This window comes from Staurois parvus, unplaced genomic scaffold (genome assembly GCF_062004578.1).
Source record: "Staurois parvus isolate SC_StPar_1 unplaced genomic scaffold, SC_StPar_1.0 ptg000434l, whole genome shotgun sequence".
Lineage (NCBI taxonomy): Eukaryota > Metazoa > Chordata > Amphibia > Anura > Ranidae > Staurois > Staurois parvus.
The window spans coordinates 168,517-189,589 of NW_028318230.1; the positions used below are offsets into that span (position 1 = coordinate 168,517).

Genomic DNA, 21,073 nt, shown 5'->3' on the forward strand with positions numbered 1-21,073 from the left:
TTTCATCATCTGGTCATCGAAGTCTACCCCTCCCATTTTAAGGTTATAGTCAAGGACACAGAGGAGCTTCTCAACAACACCAGCTGCCGTGGAAATTTGAATGGTCGTGTCTGCATGAATGGAAGACAGGACGAAAGCATTCCGTTTGTCCTTCTACTTCACTGTGAGCAATTCATAATTTTTCAAGCAGGCTTTCTCCCCCTTTCTAATATGGGTACTTACTAGTCTTTGGGGGAAGCTCCGGCGATTATGTCGCATAGTGCCACATGCGCCAATTCCAAGATTGTTCAAATGTGTGGTATACTGGTAAAAAAATGGTCCATGTATAAGTGGTACCCCATATGGAAAAAGGGTGACACCAAGTCCCAAACTATCTTGCCACTGCTCCCTATGTGGTTTGGGCATCCAAGGGGGATCCATGTGACTATCTTTTCCCTTGTAAATTCAAAAATGACATGTATAGCCTGTTGCCCTCTTATAGGTCTTATACATTTTGACCCCATATCAGGCACACTTGCTGGGGAGAAATTGTTTGAATGCAAGGCGGACAGAAAAATTAATGAGGGACTCATCAACGCAAATGTTTTGCTGGGGGAGCATACACATCTGCAAATTTCAAGTTAAGATGATTTACGAGGGGCCAAATTTTGTGGAGCCTTTCATATTTAGGGTCACCCCGAGGGCGACAAAGTCATTGAAATGCATAAATCGTATTATATTCTCATATCTATACCTGGCCATGGCAGCAGAGAACACAGGCATTTGATGAATCGTGTCTGTGGACCAATATAACCGCAATTCATGCTTTTTAAATTCAGAAACTGTAATAGGTTTCTATGCAAATGGTTTGGCACGGTTTGAATTTGGGTTGGTGGTGATAAATTGTTGTGCATATAAATTGCTTTGATCCACAATCAATGCATACAGATCTTCTGTGAAAAACCGCTCCAAAAAAATCAAGGGGAGTAGTTAAATTTGCTGTTTCCACCTGAATTCTGGGTTGGGTAGTGAATGGGGGAAGTATGGGTGCTGCAGAATTTGTGGGCTACCAATCAGGATTCAAGCACATCCAGAAGGACACGGCTCTACGGGCCTCTGTTCGAATCCTTGGTGTCTGCGAGACATTACTTGTGCTAGCCACCACACCAGCTTGTACTGCACTTATGGGACTCGCCACATCACCAAGTGATACTGCAGTGCTGGTATGTAAAAGACCAGGATGTACTGGGCCACTGGTGCTTGTCAGTTCACCAAAAGGTAGAGTGGCACTAGTACTGGAATTCTGCTCCATATGAGACTCGTCATGCAATTGTAACACCTCAGCAACCTGGGAACGGGGTTAGGTACGCTTGACCTTAGCAGGGACCTCTACTCCATTGTCTGAGCTATCTGTCTGGGTGCTGCTGCTCTCTACAGGTTTGTATTCTGAGCCTGATTCTGTCAGTAAGGCTTCCCCTTCGCTCTCATCTAACATACCAAGAATCTTGTAGGTCTCTTCACTAGTGTACCTTTCGTTGGACATTTTGGCCACTAAATTTATAGGTACCTAGTGCAACTCATGGGAAAAAAGAGCACCTGGCTGTTAGGGATTGCTTGAACCACCACAAAAAAATGTACCTGCTAGTGCTAGCAGAGATCAGGCCTGATGTTGCTTACCTTGCAGTTTTGTGTGCAATGTATCAAGTGATAGTAATCTACGGTCACTGCACTTGCTGGGGGGTGAAGGGGAGGTTAAGCGCAGGTGCTAAACGCAGGTGTCGATTCTGATCCTTCTAATGCTGCGTTTTTGGGGACACTATACTATTGTGAACACTGGTATAGATCTGATCGAAGATATTGATCCTTTCAGACAGTAATGGATGTTTATTGTGTATGCGAGCGTGTTCCTGGTAATCAAAGGGTTAAATGTGATGACTGATGTAGTGGGGGAGATGCTATCTGACACTAACACTATCTGAAGTTTCCTGTGACACTAATACAGTGATCCGTAAGAAAAATCTGTACACTGTAATAATGACACTCTGGTGATAGGGCAGTGAAAGGGTTAACGGGAGGGGGGGGGGGTGATCGGGGTTAAATGTGACCAAGCTGTGCTTTCATAGTGAAGTGTGCTGTTTTTACTCACGTGGATCTGTTTTTTTTTTCCTCTGGAATGGAATGTGCTCCAGGGAGAGAAGATTGCATCATTTCCTGTGCCTGTGTAATGTAAACACAGGTACAGGAAGACCTCTGATTTGGTACAGCCGATCAGCAGGTCATTGGCCCAAATCTGCTGAGTGAGCAGTGCTGTACCGAATCAAAGGGCTGGTGGGCGCATGCCCCCTGCCCGTGAACATGGCGGGGGCGAGGATCATGTGTGTGGGTGTATATATGTGTGTGTGTGTGTGTGTGTGTGTATATATATATATATATATATATATATATATATATATGTGTATATGTGTGATTTTGCGCAGGGAGTCAGCGTTGTAGCAGTAAAACTGCTGTAGGGCGGAGAGGAACTGGTTAAAATCTGCATTTTTTTTATTTTGCTAGAAGTTACTGTACCCCACCCTTCTGAAAAGTAAATATTTTCTGAATGTAGAGACCAGATGGTGGTAGTTGCATTTTCCTTATGTTGCACAATATTTGCGCAACTATTTATCAAACACATATTTTTAGGAAAAAATACACTGAAATGAGGTTTAGTGCAAACAAACACATTATTATACCCATTTTTAAGATTGGGTTGCGTCAAGTAAATAGATACCTAACGTTTCAAGTAATACACGTCACCTCAGGGGTTATTCGTTGCAGGAGGGATCAGGGAACAGATGTACCCTGATTCCTTCTTCTCTCACTGGGTAAGCAGTTTCCTGCAGGCCCCCTGGAGGAAAAGGAGAGCCAGCTGTCACCGCCGGTGAGGAGGAGGGCAGGGGTGTACTTTTAGATCCCAATAAAAGTGATCTAGAGCTGTCCTAATCCCTTAGGTGGCTCTTAAAACCAGCACCAAGCTCACAGCAGTAGCTGTGGGCTTGATTTAACCACTTGTCTACCATGTTGTATACAAACATACCTTGGTAGACAAGTAGTTAAGCACATTGTCATAGTATAAAATGGAGCCTGCACAGTGGACTATATTTCATATATAAACTGGCTGCTGCTAGCAATACCACAAGTGTAAATGCAAACAAATGTGTGAATACAAGTATAAATAAATGCTGTGCTGCCACTAGTGATTAAATGTGCCACACTCTGTTCGTAATGGTGGCCTACAAATCAAAGTGACCTCTATATAACATATAAACATAAAAACTTAAAGTGTACCCCTCCGTGTATCCCTGTGGCAGGGGGGAAATATGACATTCCTATATATCATGCGTGCTTAGACCAATGCTTTAAGCCTGTGCTATATTATTGAGGTAATGTACAAATCGTACAACAATCAAGAACACCAATGCTCCCAAATTAAACCAATATCAGTCAAAACATAATATTAATATACATAAATACAGTGCCAATTTGAATAGTCTCCCTGCCCACATCTGATTCACCCAGTTGCCTGGGCCCCGTACAGGAGGACTGGTGCTACTGGTTAAATCTTATACTCGGAAATTCATTAATTGTAATGTTTGTTGACTTTGTGACCCCATGCTCTAAGAGCCTAAGAACCTCAGACAGATTTTCTATGCATTCTTTATTTTCAAGATTATATTATTATTATTATAAGACATGATTTATATGGTGCCAACAGTTTGCGCAGCACTTTACAATATAAGGGAGACAGTACAATTACAATACATTTCAGTACAGAAGGAATATGAAAGAAAATTACAGTACAGCGTATATTTTATTTATTTATTTCAGGTCCTTATATAGCGCTGTCAATTTATGCAGCGCTTTACATATATATTGTACATTCACATCAGTCCCTAACCCTCAAGGAGTGTACAATCTAAGGCCCCTAACTCACATTCATACATACACATACTAGGGCCAACTTAGACAGGATCCAGTTCACCTACCAGCATGTCTTTGGAGTACCCGGAGGAAACCCACGCAGGCACAGGGAGAACATGCAAACTCCAGGCAGGTGGTGCCGTGGTTGGGATTCGAACCAACGACCCTAGTACTGCCAGGCGGAAGTGCTAACCACAAAGTTGTAAATACATTAAACCAGAATGCCAGAAATATTCTCAGTCAATAAGTTTAACCATGTGATATATCAACATAGAGAAGGCATGTACGCACACTAGAGTACATGGCAACTCTGGAGCAGGGTTTTAGTTCTGCAAATTACTCATCACAGAAAGCGAATAAGGTAAATAGACAGTTCTGATAGATGTAAATTGTGAAACAAAATTTGGTGGCAGTGGTAGTAATTCTTTCATTACAATTTTCCACCTCAGCCAGCAAATCTTTTGTCACCATGTCATCTTTGTTTTAGTAGCCTATACATTAATTAGTTGTTATCTTTTATGCTATTATTTTTAGTGCTCAGCTAATGTTTGTGAGATAGAATATGACTTAATAAGTATTTTTTACATAATATCTTTTACACAAAGAACTATGGTTAAACTGAACCATTAGGCCCAACTCCAGCTGTTTTAAGAGATGAATATTATACAGAAAGGTTTGAATCACTACCTGGGTTTTATCTGTGTCCCACTAGGGAGATCATTTCTTTCTATCCCGTGATTTAGCCAGGACAGGAAGTATACAGCAATGGGGACATGGTAATAAAAGCCTATTTATTGTAGAGTAAGGAAGGCTAAGATCCCCTTTCAAGTTTTCTTGAATATTTGTCCCATATGTTAATATTATCCGCACTTGCTGTTTGATCTCTTGGACAGGAAATAAATGGACAGGCCCCCCAATGGGGACAAAAATTAAAGAAAAACAACTGACAGAAATACCTACTCTATCCACAGCACAAAGAAAACCTTAACTGTATACTGTTAAAATTATGAAAAGATTGGAATAACTTTGAAAAATATAGTCCACCATGTCCTTTCCTTGATTTAGTGGCATCTAAACCAAATTGACTTTCCAGCATATTATTATGAAATGATGTCACTACACTTCTAACCACACACGCATCTAATCAGTATTCAGAACTTTAAAGTGGAAACTAAAATCCTCTGGATTTGCTTGCCCTCCAGCGATATGATGTATCTCATTGATGCATCCATCTTTGTCCGGTCTTCTTCCAAGTTTGCTATCTTTGGCCGCACTGATTGGCTCATGTACGTGGGACAATCCTTCCTGCTAGCAATGTTTTGAATTATAGACTATAGTTCCACTTTAAGACATGCATTTAGCCTACTTGATGGTTCACATATTTTCTGTTGTTTAAAAGTGAAAAGGTGCTAAAGCTATGTTGTAGATCTAAGATGCTTTGTGACCGTTGACCTTCAGAGAACTACCTAAAGGGAATTCACTTATACTATATGAAACACTGAGGAGCTGTTCACTCATGCCAATTTTCATAGAACAGTTAAAATTTGGCTTTAAGCTCCTATCAACACTATCAAAGTGGTCCAGCTCCCCAGTGTCAACAAATGCTGCCACCAAAGCCATTAGAACATTGTCAAAATCACAATAGTATGTGGCTTTATGGACTGTTGAAGTGGGACTTCAGAAAATGTTTTATATTGCACACAAAATAAGGTTAAGTAGGTAGCATTTTTTTTTTAAGTGACCAACTAGAAAAACATTCAAAGGTCACCAAATCACGCCAGTGCTACTAAATGGATTAATATATTATATTGCTGCCACTTATCTCCCAATATACCTTTGTATCAACAGTGGATACCTTTGTGATCATGCTAATAAAGGCAATGTTCTGGTGAGTGCACACCTGAGTGGGGGTGCATGACGGCACAGTACGAGTTTTCAACGCGTTTGTATATTTTCTATCACTGGAATTTATTTAAATTGGATTTACACTGTGGAACTTTTTCACACTGGACTCTTAATTTTTCTTCTATCATGGGACTTATTGTTTTTTCCTGTTATGGAACATCACTGCTTATGTTTACAGTCACTTTTTTAATTTAATTACACATTATGTTTATGTTACAGGGGTATTGATGAAGACAGAAAATGACACACATGAATGTTAGAGTTTATTGATATATATCACATATGGTATGCGCCGCTAGTAGCCACTAGAGTAGAAGTGATACTATATGATTTATGCCTTAAGTAGGTAGCATTGTCACTTTTCCTGAAAATAGGAAAACAATTCACCCTCACTTTTACATTTGGCTGGATTTCAAGCTTCCTTTAAAGACTATTTTTGCACAGTTCCAGCATCCCCAGATAGACAAATGTGGATTGGCATCTATATCAGAAAATAGATGCTGGCTAATTAGGACAAGATGGTTCCAGCATCACAAAAGGAGCAACCAGTGTGACAAACTGCATGGGAGATTTATTATAATCAATGGTTTAAGTAATAACAGTGCAAATATATACTATATTACTAATATTTTGTAAACGTTTAGTTCCAACTCGAGGCCTGTTACCAAATAGATTTAACACCCAGTAAAGAAAATTATGGGAATTTAAGCCATTTTTAATTTATAAGTTAACAATAAGGTTCTGTAACCTTTTTACAGATGCAAAAGTACTTTCTAGAGATGAAGACAAAAGTTCCTTCCGTGTCACCCATAGACAACAATTGGCCGGCAAGGCCTTACCTTTTTTTGGATAACACGCATAAGGAAATGAAGAGGATTTTCCATCTGTGGAGGGTAAGATTTTTATTTAAGCCATAATCTTGTAACTGTAATGTTTCCAGGCTGTTCATGTTAAAAAGAAATTAAAAAAACATTTCTTTCCAGCATTGGACAGTGGGGTTGCCAGAAGGCTGACTGGTAAAGCCAGTAATGATACACTAGGGAGAAATGATGCTGCTGACAACTGCATTTTTTACACATACTGCCAGTACAGGAGGCTTGTGGAGTTTTGCTTATTTCCGCTTTTTTTATTTTTTATATCATGAAGGAAACAAAGTCATAACAGATGCCATTCCTTAACGGCAATAAAAAAATGTGCTTTGGTTTTACTTAATACATATGGAAATGAAGAATTATAGTTACATTTTTATTTTAGTACAGAACAGTTATGGGTTATTCAAATTTTGAGCCTCTTGTATGGCCCTCAGATATTGCTTCATCATACAGCCTTGATTTTTTTCTCAGGGTAAAGGGGTAATAAAAAATGTCAAGCTATATTATACACCTGCGCTAGGATGGATGCAGATAAACACAAGAAGCAGCTGTAATCAAAGTGCCCCTTACACTCTCTTCTTTGAAATCGGCATTACAAAATTTGTTTTGAGCAGTATTCTGAAGAAATCAAGCCATTCAGAATGAACCGTTTTGCATGGTAAAAACTGTAAAATAAAAAAATTAGTACAGTTGAGCTTTTTTACTGCTTATGAGAGAGGAAAAGCAGAATATGTTGTGCAGCATTTTAACTATGTTCTGTAATATCGCCTGCACTATGAATGCATTTCACTCGTGTTTTTTTTTCAGTTGTAGGAATCATGTGTAGCATTCTAGGCCCTGGCATCTGGACACATTCCTCAAATTTTATACCAGCCAGAATACATCTTTGTAGCTGCAGTCAGGGATAAGTTTCCTGATTCCCACTTCAACCCTGAATTCCTGTTATTTAGTGGGCACTTAGGGCTCTCACGATGCAGAGGAGAGCAGCCTCACCCGCTGCAGGCCTCTAGGCCTTGTCTCGCATTTGTCAATCAGGAGGTGGCAGAGAATAAATCTCCATCCTTGAGTCAGGTCCTTTACCTAAAAGAGCAGTCTTCTAACAGTAGAGAAGGTGAAGAGTTAATCTGTCCATAGATGAATCATAATTCAGCCAGTTCAGTAGGGACTGGTTGAATTTTGAACTTTGTGTGGCCACGCCTGCTCAACAGAAATCGATTGGGCTTGATGGAAAAATTCAGTTTAAAATAATGTCCTCAACACTGTGGCATTATACTTTTTGCATACATTTTTGTAGCATGGCACCTCTGCTAATGTAGAATATTTTTCTACAAAGTATCATGTATGTTTTGGTCATTATACCGCGTTTTGAAAAAGGACATCACTCTGTCACGTGTTACAAGTAACTTCTAGTAATCTGTTTTGGTTTTTTTTTTTACCACTGAAAAAGGCACCTCAGCAAAAAAACGCAAATGCGGCAAAAATCAGCTAAACGCGAATACAAAATTGCTAAAAAAATATGTGACTTTACACAGCTAACGTTACCAGCGTTATCAAAATGCCCAGTGTGCATGGAGCCTGATTCAGAGAGCAAAGCAAGTATAAACAAGGCACGACAATTGTCGAAATTTTATTTCCTTTTAACATTAAGTTCTGGAACGATTGAAATTTCCTGAATGAAAACCATATACACTGTTAGAAAACCACTCATCAGAGAAAAATTTTCTGCTCCTTCAAATTTTCTTGTCACTGTGGTCAAAAACAAATCGATTTCATACCAATAACAATTAGAAAAACAAACAAATGTTCTTAAAATTGAAAATTTACTAGTGTTTACCCAGTTTAATAGGTAAGTTAACCTTTGGGAACATGTTACCCGGGGATCTTCTCCCTGCATCTGCTGTCACAATTTGAAAAGAGTGCTTCGCCCACATGGTCGCCTGTTCATTTACAATACATAGTTCTGTGAATGGATAGACTACAAGTACCGACAGCCTTTGCGGCTGAAAACGTGTAGTTCTCAATGAACTGCAAGGTAGTTCATTGATTGTAACTGGACTGAAGTAACTGCCTGCCTATAATGGAGAACTACCTGTACAGTCTGCAGTAGCCTCACATTGCATCTGCAATCTGCTAATTGCAGGTGCATTTCTTTACAGATTCCTAAGAAAAATAATAATAAGTGCATATTTTCTTTACCTGTAAAAAATATGCATTTAGGCTAGGTTCACATCTCCACGTTCCTGTGGACCGCATTTGCACAGGCACGAGAGCCCATTAATTTCAATGGACTTCCGTGCCCCAGCACACGCAGCAAAGAAGTCCTTGCACTTCTTTGGAAAACGCAGCCCGCATGGGAACCTTGGTTCCTAGTACGGTTGCGATCTCCAGTGCGGGCAGTGAGCCATTAGAATTAATGGCACCCACCCGTGGGTCTGCATTCCTCTGTGCGGGTGGTGTGGCTGCACGGATTTTTGTGCAGATCCGCAGCGGCACCACCCGCACAGATGTGAACCTAGCCTTATTCATTTTTTTTTTTAAAGGTGAACTTATCCATTAAATGTAGCTCCTAGTAGGGTAGCGTTTAAAGAATTGTTGTAATCAATAAATGCTGTATAGCAGTGGCATCCTTATTCCCTAGGCAGGTGCGGGGGGTGTGCGCCACACCGGGTGACACCTATCGTACAGGGTGACACTGGACCCGCTCCACGAAAAGGTAAGTTTTGAAGCAAGCCGACAATCCCCGCAGGATGGATCAGATCTGCGGATTGGGGAATGTAATGGATCGGATCTATTATGCTCAATTCGCAGATCCGATCCATCCTGCAGGGTTCATTGGAGGGGTGACACCAAGTGTTATCGCACTGGTTGACACCAACCCTAGGGACGCCCCTGCTATATAGTGATTACTACTGCATATCTGACTGCTATAAGAAGGTGGGATGAAGAGAAACCGTAAATATGGTTACTGTGGGGAAAGCGAGATTTGTCCAATCTATTTTGTGTGTGTGTGTATGTATTTATGAATGTATATGTATTCGTATAACGTGTGTATGCGTATATTTATTTAGTGTGTGTGAGAATATGTATTTATGCATGTATATGTATACATATAGAGTGTGTGTATGCCTCTATTTATTTATTTAGTGTGTGCGCTAGTTATGCCATTTATATTTACATGAGCTTTTTAGTAGGGGCGTAAAATAAATAAAACAATGAATTAGCATGGCCTCCTTGCATATGAAACCTTCCAGCATTCATTTACAATAATTGGTGCTCTGTTGAGCAGACTGTGGGGGATGGGAAAGAAATTCTTTTATAGCGGAAATGGGAAAATTCCATCAGTATGGTGATTATAAACTTCCTGTCTTGTTGTACAGCTGATGTAAACGTGTGTAATTAATGTCATAAAAACAAACTAGTGGTCTTTTTTTCTTAAGCAGTTATTTGTTCATCGTAGCATGTAGAAGAGTAACCACTACGAAGAAGAACAATGTGGTATTTGACAAGCAATATACATGGATTGTAATGCAGGCAGCATTTTATTGTCATATGTAATAATACTGCAGTATTTTATACTTTTAAACTTTTTTTTTTTTAAATAAGATTTTTGTTTTTGAAAAAAAGTTTTTTGTTGATCAATTGTTGGCTAACCAATGTACATACAATACAATTATACATAGACAGGTAGGTCTACATAACGTACAATGGTTCACATCAATAAGTTGTCAGTGCACAGAGCAATGCAACCCCACAGTCTCGAGTGGAGGGAGACTGCCTTGAAATACCCCTTGAAATTTTCCACATTTTGTCATGTTACAACCAAGAACATAAATGTATTTAATTGGGATTTTATGTGATAGACCAATACAACATGGCACGTAATTGTGAAGCGGAAGAAAAATAATAAATGGTTTTCAAATTTTTTTTTTACAAATATGTGAAAAGTGTGGCGTGCCTTTTTATTCAACCCCCCTCAGTCAATACTTTGTAGAACCACCTTTCACTACAATTACAGCTGCAGGTCTTTTTGGGGATGTCTTTGCCAGCTTAGCACATCTAGAGAGTGACATTTTTACCCATTCATCTTTGCAAAATAGCTCAAGCTTTGTAAGATTGGATGGAGAGCATCTGTGAACAGCAGTTTTCAAGTCTTGCTACAGATTCTCAATTTGAATTGGGTCTGGACTTTGACTGGGCTTTGATCTAAACTATTCCATTGTAGCTCTGGCTGTATGTTTAGTGTCTTGTCCTTCCGGAAGGTGACCTTTGGCCCCAGTCTCAAGTCTCTTTCAGACTAACAGGTTTTCTTCTAAGATTGCCCTGTATTTGGCTCCATCCATCTTTCCATGATCTCTGTCCAACTTCCCTGTCCGTGCTGAAGAAAAGCATCCCCACAACATGATGCTGCCAGCACCATGTTTCACAGTGGAGGTGAAGTGTTCAGTATGATGTGCAGTGTTAGTTTTCCACCACACATAGCGTTTTGCTTTTAGGCTAAAAAGTTCAATTTTGGTCTCATCTGACCAGAGCACCTTCTTCCTCATGTTCGTTGTGTCCCCCACATGGCTTCTCGCAAACTGCAAGCAAGACTTCTTATGGCTTTCTTTCAACAAAGGATTTCTTGCCACTCTTCCATAAAGGCCAGATTTGTAGAGTGCACAACTAATAGTTGGAAAGATTCTCTAACTTGAGCTATGGATTTCTGCAGCTCCTCCAGAGTTACCATGGGCCTCTTGGCTGCTTCTCTGATTAATGCTCTCCTTGCCTGGCCTGTCAGTTTAGGTGGATGGCCATGTCTTAGTAGGTTTGCAGTTGTGCCATACTCTTTCCATTTTCAGATGATGTATTGAACAGTGCTCAATGAGAAGCTCAAAGATTTGGATTTTTTTAATAACCTAACCCTGCATTATAATTCTCTACAACTTTATCCCTGATCTGTCTGGTGTGTTCCTTGGCCTTCATGATGCTGTTTCTTCACTCATGTTCTCTAACAAACCTCTGAGGGTTTAACAGAACAGCTGTATTTATACTGAGATTAAATTACACACAGGTGGACTCTATTTAATAATTAGGTGACTTCTAAAGGTATTTGGTTCCACTAGATTTTAGTTAGGGGTATCAGAGTAAAGGGGGCTGAATAAAAATGCATGCCACACTTTTCAAATATGTATTTGTAAAACATTTTGAAATCCATTTATCATTTTCCTTCCACTTCACAATTATGTGCCACTTTGTGTTGGGCTATCACATAAAATCCCTTCTGTGTGAAGCGGCCTCCCTCCCCCCAGCCCTCCTTATATATACCTGAGCCCCATCACGATCCATCATGATCACGATTTGCACGGGAACCTTGGCACTCCAGGGACTCTCCCTTCTCATTGACTGAGACAACAGCGGGAGCCATTGGCTTCTGCTGCAGTCAATCACAGCCAGTGAGCCAATGAGAAAAGAGGGGGCAGGGCCAAGCCACAGCTGTGTGATTGGACATGTAGAGCAGTGGCTCAGGAGCAAGCCTGCTTGGGTTCCCCCCATAGTAAGCTGCTTGCTCTGGGGGCACTTGGCCTTAGGGAGGGGCCAGGTGCGCTGGTGGAGGACCTGAGAAAAGGAGGATCAGGACTGTTCTGTGCAACACTACTGCATAGAACAGGTAAGTATAGCATGTTTTTTTTTTTTTTTTTTTTTTTAATACCTTTAATATCACTTTAAAACTTTTTTTTCTGCTAGTCATAAATATGTAAAACAATTAGTCCATAGTCTGGGCATATATGCATTCAGAAAAAAATAGAGCACAAAAAAACATTAGCTTTCACAGAAAATAGCTTTTGCTTTGAAGCTTAGCTGAGTACGTTTATTATTTGGTAGATTCTTCTGCTGACAAGCCCCTTGCTTTGTCTTCTAGTGTAAAAAGTACAGAGACCAATTCACAGAGCAGAAGAAGTTCATATATGATGAAAAACTAGATGCCAGCGAACTCTTCAAGGATAAGAAATCATTGTACCCTGCCAGGTAAGAGCTTTTCTCACTCCATGAAGTACTTGTGACAATGGTCAGTCTTCACTGTTCAGAATGTATACAGACAGTATTTTCTTCATTTATTTGATTTGTAATTCTTAACCCTTTCGCTTCCAAGCCCTGTACTCCACTTTTAAAACCAGCTGGCCAAACCATTTTTGCAATTTTTTCATTGCTTTATTATTTTTACCTTACAGCTTTCAGCGTTTGTAAAAGACCATATATTTTATGAAAGCACATGACCAGTAGAATAAAATAAAGGTGCTACTGATTTTTAAGGCTCCGCGATATTTGCACAAATGTTTATAAAACATTTGCTGAAACACAGAAAATGTTACAAAATTCCTGCTAAATATAAAAGCTTAACCTGTATTGAATTAATAATTAACAAATATTTGTCAATTTTAAATTGTGCCATTTTGCAAACTGCTGAAAATCGAACTTATGCAAAAATGTAAATAATCAAATCTCTCTGAAAATCTGGAGGTATTCATTTGTCATGTACAGCTCTCATAGTTTGTAAAAGATCCCCTAACCCATATATCTTCTGAAAGCATATGACGAGTAGAATAAAAAGAAGGTGCTACTGAATTTCTAAGGCCCCACAATATTTGCGCAGATGTTTATCAAAACAATATTTTTGCTAAAAATACACTAAAATCATTAGCAGATACAAAAACAGTAAATTTTACAAAATTCCTTATAAATTCATACAGAGTATAAAATCTTAACTTGTATTGAGTTAATATTTAACAAATATTTGTCAATTTTAAATTTCACCTTTTTGTGAAATGGTGAAAATCTATCTTATGCAAAAGTTTGTCTAAAAATCTGGAGGTTTTCATTTTTCACTTATAGCTTTCAGAGTTTGTAAAAAAAATTCCACCAAACCATATATTTTCTGAAAGCACATGACCAGTAGAATAAAAAGAAAGTGCTATTGATTTTTTTAGGCACCGCAATAGTTGCACAAATGTCTATCAAATCACTGTTTTCACAAAAAACCCCCAGTAAAATTTGTATTTGCACACAAAACCACAACATAACTTACAACAGTCTTGCTAAATTTCTACTAAGGCTTAGTTTATTGGGGTGTACTAAAGCATAAGTCCATGGAGGGCTGTGTTCTGTGCATCCCTGTGCAAGCAGTCCTATTCAAGTTAACTAGGACGCAGCAGCTGCAAGGACAGATCTGGCATGCATGCGGGTGTAGGTCCATGGCCCCAAACGCAGACAGTGTGAGTTAGGGACATACACCCACATGGATGTCAAGTTGGGAGCAGTGGCAGTCTTGATGCAGCTACTGCATCCCAATTGATATGGAAGGGGCGGTCTAAACAGGAATGCATGAAACACCTGTGCATTCTCATGCAACTGCTGTGTCCCTATTGACATCAATGGGACCACCTGCATGGGGATGCACGGAACACCTGTGCATCCCTGTGCAGCTAAACATGGCCTCACTGTAGTATGCCCCACATGAACAAGGCCTTTGTGGCAAAAATGTGCGGCTGAGCTGTATTTTTGCCGCCTGCGAAATGCCCCCCTTAAGCTGTAATAGACACTGAACAGGATGATGATGCCATCATGCTTCAGAAGCACCCCCATGCATCTCAGCCCACAACATGATCGCGGGTGCAGGAACCGCAGGGAAAACTGCATGGTCAAAAAGACCATGCAGTCTCCCTGCAGTTGCATTTTGGAAAAAGTGCATGCACCTTTTTTTTTTTGTGTGAAATGCCAGCACAGCAGCCAATTCAGTTGAAAGTGCTGTTGTGCCTGTGCAAATGTGGGCACATGCCCGTACTAGTGTGAACATAGCTTTACGATTTTTTCCTTTTTTTTTTTTATTTTTGTTAATTTTGTGGAATTACAGTCAGACCACACTCTTACTGTGAACAAAAGAAGTGTTTATTCACATCATACACGTGCATAGGCCAGTCCAGGGGAGGATTGGCCAACAGTTGCTATTTTACAGTGGTTATTTATACTGTGTAGAAGGCACAAAAATGGTTGGTCGGCATTGTTAGATGTTAGCAGCTTGACACCATATTTAATTTGGAATAAATGACCAAGTATGGCATGTCACATTATAACTAGACAACAAACAAGGTGCAGGACAACCTTTGACATATGTTCCCGAATGGTCATGTCATAAAACATTCTTAGCTTGCTTGTTTTAGCTACTTAAAAGGTTCTGATGAGTTCATCAGGTTTGAACCATAATGTTTAAAGCAGCAGTTACAGTGTAGGAATGCATTTATTTGATATCTAAGGAGGTTTTTCTCTGGAGATGGTCCCTTTCTCTGCAACCTGAGCTGTACTGTAGGTGAATGAGATAAGTCTGTACAGACTCTTTTCATTCGTAAAATAAAACAGTACACAGTCTTTACTATGTTTAATTCACAAACTGATAGATAGTGAACACAATTTACTATCTGTCAGTGATTAATGAATACAGAAGCGATCTGTACTGAGCAGTCTGAATTAATTGAGGAAGGGAAGGGGGCTGGCAGGAGGGGAGGGAGAGCCAGCTAGCAGCTGCAGGGAGGGTTGCCCAGACACAAGAGAGGTGGGGGCGCTAAAGGGGGGGGGCATCGGTGCAGCGGGGGGGGGGGGGGGCATCTGTTCTGGCAAATGGATCCCTCTGTGGCTACTTTGCAGCGATGAAAGTTGGTGGAAGAGGCAGAGGGGGGAAGCCGACAGCTGCAGGGCAGACACAGAGGGATCTGGGTTTGTGTGGGGAGAGGGGGGGTGGAATTGGTGCTGTGGGGGGGGGGGGGGAGTAATCAGAGCAGGCAGGGTATGGCAGCATAAGAGACAGTTAGAGGTGGGGTGGGGCGTTGTAGCTGTTAGCATAGGAGGATGGAGGGACAGGAGACAAAGGGCAGAGAAGCTGCTAATCAGAGCTATTCTTTTGTTCAGTAGAGTCTGCTGAACATTTCTGCTATAAGTTTATGGATCTGGACCTGGCCAGCTGGAAGCAGTGATGTAGGTCTGTATGCTATATGGACCTGGCAGTGAAAGGGTTAAAGAGACTCTGTTGTACCCACAGTAGACCGCACTAGAAGATCTTCGTCAGCTGTGACTCCTATCTTCTCTTTGTCTGTGTCTTCAATATTCGATGCCTGTGTCCCATGCTATGCTCTGTGGCTTCCTACCACCAGTACCCCCATCAATACAAGACATAGCAGTGATGTAGGGTTTGGAGGATAAAAGCACAGCACACAGCAGGGAACACGGCATTTGACACAGGACGCATCCTGAAGTATGGAATGCCAAAATGTTTGATAAAGGCTGCAGTGCTGGAATACAGTGGAGGTAGGAGAGAAGGGCTCCCACACATACACTCCTGAGTATAATAGCTCTTCTCTTGCAGGGTTTTTTTTTTCTAAGAAACTGACAGAAATGATGTTCAAGAACCTAGTATAAGCAGCACGATAGTAGGTTACATCACTTGCAGTCAAACTCGGCTGATTTCTGATTGGGTGTTATGCACCACTTTATACCACTGCATTTTTTAAATTGAGTTAACACAAATGTTACTTATTTGATTGTGTTTTATATGGTGCCATAATCTTTTAGAGGGAGGCCCGTATGCATTAAGGTGAAATCAAAGCAATTTTGTTTGCATCAGAAATATCATTCTTAATAGCGTTGGATAATAACTAGTTGAGGAAGCTGGGCATGCTACACATGCCAAAAAAAACTTCATCAAAAGGACAGAGGACGTATGTATTACTCCTAGTCCTTCTCCGCTGTTGCTGTACCTTCTTCCCACACTCTCCGGCAATTCTTAATTCTGATTAAAGTGGTAATAAACTCAACATTCTGACATACATGGTGCTGTGTTTGCATTCTTTCTAACCTTTTGCCGTTTTTTGTAGAAATCAAGCCAGGTGCAATTCATGACGTCACCAGCACATGCGCACATTTGAAGCAATTCACGGCATTCTGTGTGCGGTTGGTCTGTTTCAGAGGATGCCATGCCTATGTCATCCACTCTCTGCAGCATTGCATTGCAATACCGCAAGAGTATGACACCATACACAGGTGCCTCAAGCAGCCCAAAGCTCATGCACGAGATTCTGGCCCTTACTACAAGAAAGGGCGGAAGTTTCATACAGGAAAAATGCTGGAAAAGAACACTAAACATGGCGCTGGCTTTGGGGAGCTTTGAAAAAACAACTGCCTGCAAAAAAAGTAAGAAAAAACAGGGGGAGATAATCAGTGAGGCAAAAAGCATTTGTGTACTAGCTGTATTGAATTTCAGGAACTGAATGGCTGAGTTTACTACTGCTTTAATGAAAGCCAGGAGCTGCTCTGTAAATACAACAGTTCTAACAGCTGTAAGGAAAAAAACTCATTTATCTGTAGATCAAAGGGATATGCTTCTATTTGCAGTTGTCTGTAAAAACAGCCTGATCAGTGAAAAAAGAAAAGTTTTCTCCTTTTTTTTTTTTTTTTTTTTTTTAAATAAAATTTCTTTAACCCCTAACTAATAAACAGCCCTAATTAACTCATACTTCCATTTCCCTTTTTTTGTTTCTATTTAATAAACCATTAATGTTCAAACTTTTTGATATTTGTTTCGTTTGATAATTTGTATGGTGAAAATCAGTGTACTAGAATCATACTTTTAGTAATTTTGAACCGGACAAATTACAGAATAAATGTATAATTATTATCCACACTATTATTAAAAGAACTCTGGTCTGCTTTTTTTAATTTTTTAAAAATTTTTTTAGTTGTCACTATTTTTGTCTTTATAAATCAATTTTCAAAGATGATATATAGTGAAAAGAAAATGAAAATAAATATAACATATGTATTACCTTGTTATCATAAGTAATGACAAAGATATTGCTGAATAAATGGGACAATAGCAAAAATGTAAAAATTGCTCTGGTCCATAGGGGGTGTACAGCTGAAGTGGTTAAGTTGATCTGGACAATTTATTTACCTATTGTCATATTTAAACTAACGTGAAATAACCCAGTGAAATCAATTTCAGATAACATTGCCAATTTATGAAGGCATTTTGCCACTTTTTTTAGCTAATACTTGGCCAATAATTTATGCCACCCTCATAGTTTCCAGCTTTCTGATGAGAAAGAAAGATAACTTTTAGCGCAAAGCATTTAAGCAAAGCACCTTATTTGACAGTTCATAATGAATTTGTTAAACTAGTTCAGCTCTTGGACATACTATCTATGTCCAAAGACTGAACTGTTAAGCACAAGCTAATGGCTGCCTGTACCAATTTTAATTTAATGGCTCTCAGCTTCAAAGTGAACGTGATGCGCCATCTTGTCATATCCATTCCTCAATTTCCTCTCTACTGAATGAAACTGGAAGCGAGATGATGTAGTCACTTTCAGTTTTCAGATTTTTACAGCCAGGGGACATATCTAAGCAAGCAGATCTGTGCTCAGTTAGATGCTGTGAAGGGCAGGGGAGACATTGGGGTTTCTTAGGTACTATTTATGGAGACATTAGGGGATTGTCACCTGCCCAACTCTTATTAAACTATATTAAACCATATTGAAAAAAAAACATTAACCGTAACCACCGGTGCCCCACACACACCTACACATGCAAACGCATGCCCAGGATGTGGATATGCACGTAAACCACGGTCGCACCACATGTTAGGTTTTGCCACTAACAGGGTGAGAGCACTAATTCTAGCACCAGAACTCAGGTCTATAGCTGTAAAGGCTTTTAAAGTGTCTCCTATGGAGATTTTTGAGTACCTTAGTTTTTTGCGATATATTGAGTGCACGCAGTTTTAAGACTTGACATGTTTGGTATCTGTTTACTTGATTCATCCTTATCTTTTATATTTTACCAAGAATTATATTGTGTGTGCAATAAATTAATTGTATCATATTTTTTCCAGAAAATTTGATAAACCGTTGCGCAAATATATGATGTGGTAAATTGCAACTATCATCTTTTTATTCTACAGGATCTCTGCTTTCAGAAAATATATAATGTTCAGTAGTGTTTAAGTAATTTATGGCCAAAGTGAAGTTTTCTACATGTGTGCAAAAAGTGAAAATTGCTCTAATGCCGAACTAGTTATTAAAAATAATTTAAAGCGGAACAATACTCACCTCAGCTCCAACAATATGGCATCCTGAAGCTCCCTACCAAGCCGCTGACATCCAAGGGACGTCCAGCTTTTGGGTCTCGATCATGGACTGCTGCTATTGGCCAGACGGAGATGATATTATACCCGTGCCTGCGCAGGAGTTGAGTCAGATTCGGCTTTGACAAATTTGTACAGTGAGCTGCGCATGTGCAACTCACTGTACAGGGGCAGACAGGCAGGTAAGTAGCTTTATTGTAGAAAAGACAACACATGTCTCTTCTGCATTAAAAATCCTGCCTGTTCGCCTTGACCTAAAGTTCCACTTTAAATCTGACCTTTTCACCACTACTTTTCTTTTTACTGGTGTTTGAAAATAACAAATTAGTCTAGTGGTTAGATTAAATATTTGATAGCTAAATAGTATGTGTTATTTACTGAGAGTTATGACCACAAAGTAAAACTGTTGGGGTGGAAAATGGGAAAGAAATGAAAGGATTACTTTCCAGCATGCTTTAATTCACTTCAACATAACAGCCTGATATTTCAAATAAGGTATAATATTTTGACAGCCTTTATAAATGGGCTCAATAGTGTACTTACAGGCTTCATGTGAAGCAGCAACAATTTATAACAGCTTAAATCAGTCTTTCTAAATCTTTTCAACATACAGAAATCCTTGAAAAAAACTCTGGAACCAGGGAACACCTGAAAATAAGTAGTATAGCTACAGCTCATGGCATATTGTGTGATGGTGACTGTGAAGAATGCTTTCTACATTACTTACCATTAGTCAAACTTTTGAGATGGAGGCTGGTGCTCATTGTTCATGAAACCCCTAACAACAGGTTCTACAGAACTCTGGTTGAGAAAGGAAGATTTAGATATTCCCCTGAATTCTGACTGACGCTGTGTAATCAAACTAAGTATCCAACACAACATAATCCTCCAAATCTTCCTTTATTTTAACAGCATTAAAAGCAAACTGCTAATGCGCTGCTACGTTAAAAGGCCTCAATCATCACTCTGACTGGCAGGCATTTAGCGTTTTCTCTAATAAGGTGTCTTTGTAAGACAAGAGTAGCACGTAAGATCCAAATGGGACAGCACACCGTTCATACTTTCTAGACCTTAAATGAGGAACAAACTACTGTGGAAGCATAAATACAACTTCCTGAATGATATTTTTCCTATTCTCTACACAATAGTTTTCTAAAATAAAGATATAAAGAATGTTTTACCACTTCCCTTTGAGAAGTGATTTGAGTAGCCATACATCCATTCAATCACTTCTACAGGTGGCGGAAGAGGGGTGCCTCCCCCCCTCCCCAGCTGCCATCTTTCCTGGACTGTCCCGTATGATCGGGGAGCCCAGGACTGCTCTGACTGGCAACATTGGCTGCATTACACAGAAAGAGAGGAACTGACATTGTTCTTCCCTCTTTGTGAGATCAGAAACCAGGAGTGACTAGGATTTTGTCACTTCCGGCATCAGTCTTTTGCTTACCAGTTGTTACCAGATTTTACAAATATCTGATTAAACCAATCTCAATTTGATCAGATGCTTTGTAGGTCAGAGGAGAGATATAGGGTCTAATAGACCCCAGATTTCTCCATAAAGAGGACCTGTCACAGCCCATGCTATCACAGAGGATGTTGTTCATCCCTTGTGATAGCAATAAAGTTGATAAAAAAGGGACAGTGTAAAATTTTTAAATAAATAAAAGAATAATTTTAAAAATATATTAAAGTGCCCCTGTCTCCCCGTGCTAAAGAGCAAATGCGAACGCTTACGAAAATCCCGCACGCATATGTAAACAGGGATTGTACCACACGTGAGGTATCATCACAAATGTCAGTCTGGGAGCATTAATGCTAGTGTGCGACCTCCTGTGTAACTCTTATTACTAACCTGTAAAGGTTCTTAAAGAATCGCCTATGGAGATTTTTAGGTACTGTAGGTTGGTGCTGTTCCACAGGTGTACGCAGTATTAAAGTGTGATGTATTGGGTATCTATTTACTTGGCGTAACATATTTTTTTTATATTTTACAAAAAAAAAAAAAGAGGTATTGTGTTTGTTTGCACTAAAATTAATTAAAGTGTTCTTTTTCGCAAAAAAATTGCGTTTGAAAAATAACGCTGCGCAAATATCATGTGATACAAAAAATTGCTAGATCCGCCATTTTTATTCTGTAGGACGTCTGCATAAAAAATATGATGTTGGGGGTTCTAATTGATTTTCTAGCAGA

At 39.6% G+C, this 21,073-nt stretch overlaps 1 protein-coding gene across 1 annotated transcript in view; it reads left to right on the top strand.

Moving 5' to 3' along the window:
- MYO1B (myosin IB) overlaps nt 1–21,073 on the top strand; it is a 169,958-nt gene that overhangs the window by 119,495 nt on the left and 29,390 nt on the right. Inside the window, exons 25-26 of the mRNA XM_089687686.1 lie at nt 6,603–6,737; nt 12,616–12,722. Coding sequence (XP_089543812.1) covers nt 6,603–6,737; nt 12,616–12,722 — 242 coding nt within the window. The remainder of the gene's footprint in view (nt 1–6,602; nt 6,738–12,615; nt 12,723–21,073) is intronic.